Consider the following 11,233-nt stretch of genomic DNA (forward strand, 5'->3'; position numbering starts at 1 on the left):
AAGATGTTGGCAGGCAACCAGAGTCCTCTGAGTCCATTGATTTTCTTCAGGCACAGGTTCTCTCCATGTTCAACATATTGGACCAGATTTTTTTTTTTAATTAATTATCCAGCACCTTCAGCTTTATTTATTCAGTGCAAAGTGACTGTAAAATGCCACCCGATCATAAAAAGCAGCAGCATGCACTCATTTTGTGACAGAGTAAATACCCAACTGTTGTTAACTTCAGGTGTTCTACAAAAGGGAATCTTTAAATTCTGTGATTTCTTCCATTCTACAGAGTTCTGCATTCAAAGGTTTGGAAGCAGCTGTGCCACAGGTTACAAACCTCTCTCCTTTCCTGCAGTTTCTCAGCAAATTTCTCACATTTGCCACACCTTTGCCATCATAGCACATTTCTGACCTCACTTGTCTGATCCAGGATCAGAACACGATCCCTGGAAAAAGCCTTTTCTCAGGCATCTGAGGAACGTTACACCATTTCCCTTGTATACCAGTGACAACTAATCTAAAAATAGCCGGCATAAAAATGCCTGTAAATACAGGAGAAATAGATCGGCAATGAAAGCTACTTTATCATCCCTGGCACCGGTTTATACGCTTTGCGCGAGCTCCCTAACTCACACGCAGCGTGCACATATGGTTTCGCACTGCCGTGTGATATTTCAGTTGCAGTAGCACTAAAAGCCCCCTCGCTCCCATCGTGCCTGGTGCTGGACACATCTGCAAGGGACGGTCCCCTCCTCTGCTGGAGGTTCACGGGGGGCAGCTGGGGAATGCAGCCATGTTATGCACAGGTTGTATCAGGTAGCTGAGTCGATTGCTTTCAAAAAAGGTCTGTTTGCAACAATGGATTTGTAGCTTTGCACAGGGAAAGGAGCCTGATGCGCTTTTTGAGCCTATCAAAGATTCTTAGTGAGTCCAGAAAACTAGTTTTCTGGTGAACTCGTGCTCCTGAGAGTCATGGGAATACCACACCTGCTTTATAGCGTTACAAGTGCATGGATTTAACAGGACCAAGATGAAGCACTTCCAGATCTGGGAAGTGAGACCCTTGATTTACCAGAAAGCACCACTGTATGGGCTTGCGATGATCCCAAAGTGGCAAAGCTGACTGCCAGCTTGCCAGGATCTGCAAAGGAGCAGACCTGTTGCCACAACACAGACAAGGCGCTCGAGCAAGCGGGCACAATCTCACCCCTGGACACGCTGGTGAGGAGCCCCGTGCCACGGCTACATTTTTGTGTAGCTGCATATAGAGGCAGGAGCTGAGAAACTCCAAACTGAATGCACAAAAAATGGCTCCAGGCAAAAAAGTTTGAGGAATTACAAGCAAATTCTAGAGACCTCAATACAGAGCCCCCTGGAAAGGTGCCTGTTTTGGGCGGGGGCTATTAACCCTTGCTCTCCAGGCAAAACTGGCTCAGCAAGAGTTTTGCCCAAGCTGAGCCTGATGCAGCAGCTCAAGCTGCTCAGCAGCATCATGGACACTTGGTGAGTACTATTGAACAGCATGTTGGAAAGGGGCCACCAGGCTGGCAGCGTACAGGAGCGCCATAGCTGCTCCGAGGCCCTGGCCAGGGTTTGCACAGCACTGACTGGGAGCAGACCATAAATTTAGGTCAGGAAGACATTCCTATACAAGCCATTCTGGTAAGCAGCGTCTGTTATCCACTGCTGTACTGCCTCAACTTGCGATAGTGGCAAGTTGGAGGTAGTTCATTTTCAATCTCACTCTCTTCACTCAGTCCCTGCAGAAAGGGCTGTGTTTGATTCAGCATCTCCTGATCCAGAGAGTGTTCACCCTGGAGTGTAATAATAGTCATTTCAACGCCAATGTTCAACGATTCACCCATGAGAAGCATGAGAGTAGGATTTCAGCACTTCCATTCTCCCAACAAGACCTGCCAACACCTACAACCCCCCAGCTGTCCCAACACCCTTCCCATGGAAAAGAACCTGTCCCAAAGCACCCAACACCATGCCTTAGGGCTCCGGGGCGCTTGTTGTCTGACCCTGCTCCGTCTTCTCCTAGCAGGAACACACAGGCCCAGGCTGCCAGGCTTTCGCCCCTTCCCTCCTCCACCACCTCCCTTTCAGGCAGCAATAAGGTTTCAAGACACACACATCCTGCAGTGACTTCACCATGGAGATGGGAGGATAGAGACAAAGGGCGTGAGGGGAGGTCAGTTAATCCCACAGACACCACCAGGCTGGGACACACATGGGCTGGGGAAGAGTTCATTTTAAAACTAAATAAAAATGAGGTTATTAGCTCAAGTTCTCTTCTTTTCTGTGCTATAAACCCAAGGCTCTGCTCGCCCTTCTTCATCCCCCCTATCCTCCCCCTGCAATATGCCTTGGGTCTTGATTGTTCCCAGGCAGGAGTGGTGACGTGATTGTGCTTGGGGAAGTTTGCGCCAGTTTTCTAGAAGGGTGCACACCTTGGAAATGAAATAGCTGAAAGGAAATTGAAGACTAGCTGCAGAGCCTCCCCAGCAGACACCATGGCTGGGCATCCCAGCTAAAGGAGAAACAAACCAAACAGGGACACTTCAAGTCCAAATATATTGAGCCAAGATCCCTATTTCCAGCAAGGCTAGGTCACTTTATAACTCAGGTAAATATTTGTCTGAGATTCAGCATACCTTAAGCTTCAGCTCTGGTGAAGCCTCATGGCTCTGAGTTTGCCTCACTTGTGTCCGGACAGTGGGATTCCGACCTGTGCCAAGTGGAGCCAGAGCCACTCCTGGTACTCATGGCCACGTTCTGTTACAAATTTTTATTTTCAGGGATTTTAACTTATCAGAAAAGGTCTTTACACTTCTCCTTTAACTTCACTCTTCTGCAGGCAGAACTGGGGAAGCCCCAGAGAAACTGCTACACCCTGCCAGGCTTTGATTTTTCATACGGGCTGTATATCCACAGGACAGATGGAGGAGTCCCTGAAGGTATGATAACACCAGTAAAATGTAGACCTGCAACAAAGTCCTAATGCTAGTAGGGACTCTCCTCTCCTTCCCAGTGCACTTCAGTACTTCTTATTCAAGCTGGAGGCGAGAAATCCAGCATTCACCCACTTTTATTAATATCACCCAAATTGCTTGGTGACTAGTAAGGTTTCTCTATCATATTGGAAACGTTTATAGGATCACACAGAGCCCAAGCAGCAGGGGGTATGGCGCCTGCAAAGGACAATACACACGGCCACTTTCACAACTTTGTTAGAGCTCCTACTTTGTGCTCTCAGGGAAAATTTCCCTGTGAAATCAGACTTGCTGAGCAAGCCAGGGCAGAGGGTGAGAAGACATCTGATTCAAATGGGAGATGTCCCCATATGAAATGCAGTGGGATCGGACACAAAGTTCACTCCACAGTGAAGACATGGCAAAATGCACACAAGCCATGCAAGGCTTGTGCATGGTGCACAAACATCAGCCTTCCTTCCCAAATACGAGTTACCTGACATGCCTGATCTTTTTGCCTCTTGCATTTCCTTCCATCTCCAGCAATAGGCCACTGGAACACAGTAAAGTCCAGGACTGCTGCAGTTCAGAAGATGCCCCGAGATTTCATCACCATGAACCGTGGTGCTCTGAAGGCCGGTTATACCACAGCCCGTGAATTTAATTTGTACTACAAGGCCAAGGACATTCGGTGCAAAGATGATGAATACAGCCGCTTCAACAGATGTCCTCCTAAAGTGCCTGCCGACTTCACTTACGGCATCACATCACGGTAAGGGGGAAGGCTTGGGGCCCTTCGCAGAGTGGGATTATCCCTTCCTACCCACATATCTGCATCTTCCCCCCATCTCAACTAACATCTCAACTCCCCACAACAGAAGTCTCCTGAACCTGGACATGCTGCAACTGAGTCACAGCATCACTTCCATGTCTGATTGCACCTGTGTTTCAGATAATCAACTACCTAAATCTGATATACATGCCACAACACACCCCCATTACACCTCTGGCACTAAGGGCTTGGAACCTCTTGAAAATATATTCAATGCCAATCCGTTAACTTAACAGGACATGAGTTGTGAGCCAGAATAATGGCTTTCCAGAGTCAGAAAATCAGAGCAGCAGCATTTCTACCTGTTTGCACTGGTTGAAATAGCTTGGTGCAGCTAAGGATCAGTTCTTTATCCCACTCCCTCTTACTTGTTAGTTCATCTCCCTGCATTGGGCAGAAACTGGTCGTACAGCAGGATGGAGGCAAAGCAGATTTTCACTGCTCTCTCTGCTGCTTTCTTGGGCTCCCTCCCAAGGGCTGGAGGGGTGCTGGTACCTGCTGCTTCCCCAGCAACCCCTCTAGAAGGACATAAGCTTGCCCGTTCATCCCTTGCAATGCAGCAGTTAGGTCTTTTGCATCGCAGCATCTCACAAGATTTTGATAAAGCATCCAGCATATGTGAACCCTGCCTGAGGTTCAAACAGGTACAGCATTTAGAAGTGACCCATTTAACATCCCCCTCGCGTACCAGCTCCCAACTGCCTGCTGTGCTGATTTCTCATGGGGAATTGCGCAACAGGGAGTCTGCAGGGGAGAACATCAGGACCTGGCTTAGACTGACTTCTAGGTCCTTCTGCTGCCTGTCCTTCACGGGAGGACGAGGGAGGCTGGAGGGCACAGCGGTCCAGAAGAGCCAGTGTGAGTCCAGCACAAGCAAGTGCTCAAAGCCTCTGAAAGGGGCTCCAAGCAGCGCTGCTGCTGCTGCTGCTGGAGCTAAGACGGTTTTCTTGCTCTGTGCAGGTCTGGACCAGACATTAGGTTTCATTTTAAGAGCTGGATAATAATCACTACCAGAAAAATAACAGCTACAAATTCTAGAGAAAAGACATGATGAACGGCACTGTGTATTTTACATGATAGTAAATGGGCTTTGCATATGCAAATTGAATGGATTTTAAAATGGTATTTAATGACAATTTTCGTAGCAGACATTAACATTAATTGCATCAAAATGAAAATGTAGCATTAGCTTGCTGTTAGCTGCAAATGCCCCAGCTATAAAGCTTTATCTTTATCAGTATCAGCCCTCACCGATGTGACAAGGCTGCTCTGCAAATTGCAGGCAAAAGGGCTTTTATGTTGCAAAAGTATCCCCCAATGTAGACAAAAATCAACATCAATTTTGCTTTATTTCTTCATAAACGGAGGTTAAATGGCTGCCTGTAAGAAATCTAGGCACGTTTCAAAAGTTTTAAGGAAAATCTGCAGACCCCACAACAGCAGAAGTGGTGGGAAAGGGCTTTTAATTTAAAGTTATTATTGTACAACTTGCCTGCTCCTTAATAGCTACCTTTTATGCAGACTGATTGTATTTATCCCTTTACTTTAAAAGCACGTTATAGACAAAATCAAATTACTGGGATTACCAAGGAGTCGTTACAGCAATTTTGGTAAAAGTGGGAATTTAACACACTTTTCCATGACTGGCAAGTTAAGGATATTAGCTTTGGTGAGCACTCCCCAGCCCGAGCCTGTCCTCAGCCACAGCTGACCAAGTCCAGCAATATCTGCCCTGTTAAAAACATGACTTGGTTGTCAGTGGACTTCAGTTGCTTCTGCTTTTCGACTCTAAGCCCCGTACGACTGTATTCTTAGTGCTGCTAATTGGGAAGGCACTGGCAACTAAGATACATGCTTGTCTGGGGACAGAAGAGAACGGTGGCATACGTTCTTTTTCCATGACTCCAAGCACTTTGCTTGCCTTTAGAAATGTCCACTTTGATAAACATCTCTGGTGCAGTGAAGTTTTTCAACAAGAACAGAGCCTGCCCGTCGTTCCCTCGCCCGAGGCACAGCACAGACGGTGCGGCTGAGAAAGCCAGAGAGCAAAGGTGCCTTCCCATCGCGCTGGAAGTCGCTGCAGCCACCCTGCCTGATGACGGCAATGCTCTGGGACAATCCCCAGAGCGCCAACGCAGACCCTGCCAGCGCGTACCCGCAGCCCTGTTGTAGCTCTGCGGCGCAGCTGGAATTGCAGCTAGTGCCAGCACGCAGCCCCGGGGCTGGCCGCCTCCCCGGGACCCGCAGCACAGGGGGTTATAAGCCCGAGCAGCTCAGCAGCTGTCAGAGGAACATGTTTGCTGTCTCGCAGCTGTCATGGGTAACATGCAGGGGGCTTCTCAAGCACAGCCAATGTATCTCCAGCCCCTTCTCAGGCCCTGAGCTGCCCTGCTAAAGGCTTCTGTCTCCTAAAGACACCAAGGTCAGGAGTTCTCCCCAGGCTCATAAGTACGAGCTCTCCTGGATCATCCCAAATAGAAATGAACACAAATGCTGCGGTTGCTATTAGTGCCTTATTAATCACACCCTGGCCCTGCTGTTCCCTCTAGCACGGCAGATCGCTTATGCCTCTGCTTTCCGTTCATGGTGGACATGTGCTGCATGGAGCATTTCACAAGGCAGCGTCAGACTTTGGAGTGAGCTTTGTGAAGCTTTGCGGCCTCTTTCCTTTCCTGGGATATTTACCTTCAAAGGTCACCCATACCCCTCTCTCAATTCCCCGTGGGCATCTTCCAGGGGAGAGAAGCAGCTCTGCTTTTTTGCTGATTCCCCCTCATTCTTTCCCTCCCCTTTTCCCACAGAAATGTTTGCTACGAATCATGTGGCCAGCTTTGTTGTGAGAGTCATAAAAAGGACATTTTTCATCTCTCCTTTTTCCTGCTCTCGCTCCCTTCTCTCTCTCAGTATCAGACAGAGATTTATTCCCTCCCTGATGCCTCTGGCATTTGGAGCTGGGAGGGGTCAGGGGAGGCACTGATGGGACGATAATAGATAATACAGTGGTTCCCCAGGGTCTTGTCCAGCTCCGCAGCCGATCCATCAGCAGGCAGCGCTCGTGCCAAGGTCAGCGGTAACGAGGCTGTGGTAGGGTCCCAGCCTCCCCCATGGGGCATCCTCCAGTCAGGTTCCCCCGATTCACGCTCCGGCTTCTGATCTCTACAAGAGCTGCCTTGTGCAAGCCACAATTTGCAAGGAAGCACATGTCCACTGAGCGCAGGCGCTGGGGTAACGACCACGTTACAGTGCATGCACGCCCCGCTTCACCTGCCCCAACCCTCAGCCCCACCGCAAACAGGTCTACGGGTTTTCTTTCAAGAAAAATGCCCATCATTGACAGTACCTCCCCTCTGGGAGCTAAACCCATCCCATCCACCTGCTTTGTGCATGACATTACATAGCTGTAAGATGTCTGCGGATTAGGGTTACTGTCCTCCTGGACCCAAGTCCTCCCTCCGTTCATTTAAAATAACCCCACAACACAGTGCTACTAGCAGATGTACCCAACATCCATACTCTTTGTGTAGTGACCTTGTTTTACAGGAGGAAGGATGCAGGGCACTGAGTGGGTTGGGTTCTGATGATACTGGAGATCTAAAGACACAGAGGGTCTCTAAAGACCTCCAGGATCTTCACTGGTGTCAATACAGCTTGGTATTCAAGGTGCATTTGGAAACCCTAATAGATGTCCAGACCCACATTTATCATCCTAACCACCTTTTCTAATTGAAGTTCACTGTGCACTGAAATTAGCAGACATTAAATGATCATTTTTGGAACTGGAAGTAAGCACAAAGGTATGGATGCGGTCTTCAGCTAGATTTTAGATTATATTGATTTGCACAAGGTCACAGAAGGAATTTGAAGCCAAAACCCACCAGTGCACAGTTGGTACCCTAAGCACAAGTTTTCTCCCCAGGAGCTAGCAGTGCAGAGCGCATCTTCAGCATGAGCACACTGTCCAGCATTTCCAGGGCTGCTTTTAGAGAAAAGCTTTCATTTGCCTCTTAGTAGTGCAAGTTTCCTAAATCTGCATACTACATCCCAGAACGTATTCCTGGACAAGGACCTCACAGACGTGCCATTCTCTGCCATCCTACACCTGTACCTCCTTCAAACCCTGCATGGCCGTAACCCTGCCTCCAACGTGCTGCCATCCACTTGGCAGTTGGCCTGTAGGTTGGGCTGACCTTGGGTGTGCTGGCAGGATTTCCCTGGCACTCTGTCATCCCCATGTCTCCTGCCGGGTCCCCCCTACCGTCTGCCTTCACTTCAACTGTCCCTTTCCTGAATTTTACATCCCATTTTCCTTCTAACTTCATCTCTTCCTAACATTCCACCTCCCAGTCCTTTGGCAGCTGCTTTCACCATGGTCCTGCAGCAAACTCACCTCTCTAAAGCATTTGGTCACTGCAATCTCTCTTCTTCAAATTGTTAACAATTGGCCAGTATTCCAATACCTCCTTTTTTCTTTGTATCATTTGCAATTGTCCTAATGCTCTGTTGACAATTGTCTCATTGGCCTTTAGCAGCTCAGCTGTTACCTTGGCTGTCCCTGCAGCTTCCTGGCTTCACTGACTGCTCTGTCCTTAGCTTTCACCTTCCCGAGAAGGGAGGTTTCAATGCTCGTGCTTCTGCTTTGCAAGTGGCCTTTCCACCCAAAGTGTCCGTGATGTTTGCACACGGCCAGAACAAAGTTTAGAAAGCTGCCCAAAAGGTGCTTCCAGCATCTCTTTGGCACAGAGAGTGCACTAGTAGGTTTATTTTTGAGACACTTAAACATTTCAGGTCATTAATATATGGCCCTGGCAAAAAAGCTGTTCTAGCTGTATGCCAGATGCAAAGATATGTCAAAGAAACAATACTGAAGAGCAGAGGGTGTTCCTAGAAAGAACCCACCAGGAAAAGCTGGACAGGCAAGAAAGATCACTATTACAGGCAGCCCACATCTGATCCGCAATCACTGAAAGACAAACAAATAACAAGAGTGTAAAGCCACAAAAATCCAAAAGATTGTGGCAAACAAAAATTTTAGGAAAAAAAAATATCTGAGCACTGACAAAACAAATTATAGAAATGTAACATAGCGACTGGAACCACTGTCAGGCTGAAGGCACCAGAAATATGCAACCAAGTCAAAAAAAATATAGAACTCCCATCAGTTCAGATAATTACATATCCTATTCCGTTCCACAGCAAAAGGCACTTTGTGTCTCTGCCACCATTCTCACACTGCTAAGATAAGAATTTCTATTTCAAGAATCATTTTCTTCTACTGGAGACGTTCCAGGCTGGGGATGTGCTCGCATCGCTGCGTGTCCATTAGCTACCGCGGAGCTCCCAGCCACATCCGCCTGGACCGTGCTGCCTTGTGCCTGGGTGGCTGAAGCACCTGGTTGGGCAAAGACCTGTTACCCCCTTCAAAGAGTCCTGAGTGCATTGTGAAGAGACTGGTTCTCCTTCAGTGTAGTTATTAACTGCAGTTGCAACAGTTTCTGACTACTTCAGGCTCCTGGATTAAGAGAAAATAAACAGCCAGTCATGGTTTGGCATAATGTTCAGGTCCTGCACGTCAGCCACAGAGCTGGGAAAAAAAAGATCTGAAGAACAGAGATTTAGATCCCTTAATACCGATTGCATTACACTGAATAGGAAAGTAAATTACTATCTCATACAGTGGCCGTTGTCTGTGGGTTTATCTCCATTGATTACAGCTGACTGAAAAATTTCTACCAAAACTTTTACCATCTAAAACTACTTCTTGCCACACGTGGACTTTTTCCCTTAACAACTTCTGCTTTTGCAGTCTGTGCAATGAAAACCCGGGTCAGGCAGAAATAACCACAGAATCCTTTTTGTGAAAGCAAAGCTTTTCAGCCCTCATTGACATCTTTTCCTTTCAAACAAAGTAATACTCCCACCCAGCCAGAGAGATTCAAGCATGGGATGGAGGTCAAGGGGAAGACCTTGCTCTTTGATTTGTTGCGCTCAGTGTTGTGGGGGTTTTTTTGTTGTTTTTTTTCCTCATCAGGATGTTTTGCATTTGTTGATGGCTGCAGACTGAGCACTGTTCACTCTCAGCCACGGATTGAGACCTCCAGGCAGAATAGCTCTGCCCCATTATCACATCCCACCTGAGTTTCTCACAGGGTAACAGCGGATTTCCAGTCAGTAGACAAATGTATTGAAGACAAATCTAAATAATCTTCAATTAAGTCAGCCAAAGGGTATCTCCAACCCAAAAAATCAATGCTAATGCACAAAATTCCAGCTTATGAAGCCAGGTATTTAACGGGTAAGAGCTGGCTTGGTATCTTCACTGCAAGACACGTGTTTCCATGTGTGCATTTCAGACTGTTCCAAGTCTACATCTCACTCTGGGCCTGGGAGGGAATAGTAAAGCAAATTGGTGCTCTTGTAACCATGTGTACTCCTAAGTACAGCTATGAGCATCTGATAAATCTTTTAAAGTGCGTGTTTACAATGGATTTTATTCTTTTTACTGTTCTATACATACGAGCCCTCTGAGCAAAATAACAGATCCTCTGACACTTAGAAGCAGCCACTGCCTCATTGGCTGCCCACAGTGAGATAATTTATATTGTTATTTCCTCATCCAAATTACAAGGATTGTAAAGAAGCTTCAGAAATTCAGAGTAATCAGTGCTTGACGGCAGAGATCCTGCAGCTGCCACACAGGTGAAAGACCCACTATTTCAACTGAGAGTTTTTTTCCAGCCCAAAGACTGAAAAAAAAAAAATTGGTCCCCGAGTGTTTTCTACCAATTTTTCTCTTGTTATTTTCTTCAGTGGTTAATGGAAAGTGAGGACAAGTGGAGATCATTTAAAAATGATCTTTCAGGCCTCTTCAAGTGTTTATTGCTAGGACCTATTTAGAGGACCATAAAGCTGTAAGGGGCCTATAACTTTACCATATATAGTCCACAAGCTTCTTAGGAAAATGAAGAGCCTTTGCATTCACGCCCTGCTTGTTCTGCCACCTCTCGCGCTCCTTACAAACACACCCTCACACACGTGTGCGGGGACTGCCGGTGCCACTAATTGAATTCACTCTTGTGAAAGCGTTAACAAATTGTAAGTGACCTTTTATACAAATTTCAAAGTCAAGAATTCACCACTAACTGCACGTCCCTCTTCTGCCATTCACCGTTATGCAAAACCCACAAACAATTAAAAGAAATAACCAAGAGCCCAGCGGCCCTCTTTCCTAATTAGCTGCAGGAGGCGATGCTTGGGAGTGTGGCTAAGTGCTTCAATTACCTCGGCCCTCCTCACTGCCCTTGTTAGAAGAGACAGGTCCACTGGCCAAAGGGGAACAATTAAGGCAAGGCAGAGCCAGGCAGTTTGCAGGGGGATGCCGGGGCCGTGCCGGCTCTCGCACAAGGGCCAGAGCTGTAATCATGCCCCAGATTCCTGC

General features: G+C 47.3%; 1 protein-coding gene across 1 annotated transcript in view; it reads left to right on the top strand.

Moving 5' to 3' along the window:
* LOC104292878 (chromosome unknown open reading frame, human C9orf171) overlaps positions 1-11,233 on the top strand; it is a 60,762-nt gene that overhangs the window by 32,880 nt on the left and 16,649 nt on the right. The window contains exons 2-5 of the mRNA XM_009892310.1: positions 1,015-1,212; positions 1,749-1,869; positions 2,793-2,951; positions 3,510-3,738. Coding sequence (XP_009890612.1) covers positions 1,015-1,212; positions 1,749-1,869; positions 2,793-2,951; positions 3,510-3,738 — 707 coding nt within the window. The remainder of the gene's footprint in view (positions 1-1,014; positions 1,213-1,748; positions 1,870-2,792; positions 2,952-3,509; positions 3,739-11,233) is intronic.

Source organism: Charadrius vociferus, unplaced genomic scaffold (genome assembly GCF_000708025.1).
Source record: "Charadrius vociferus isolate BGI_N301 unplaced genomic scaffold, ASM70802v2 scaffold549, whole genome shotgun sequence".
NCBI lineage: Eukaryota > Metazoa > Chordata > Aves > Charadriiformes > Charadriidae > Charadrius > Charadrius vociferus.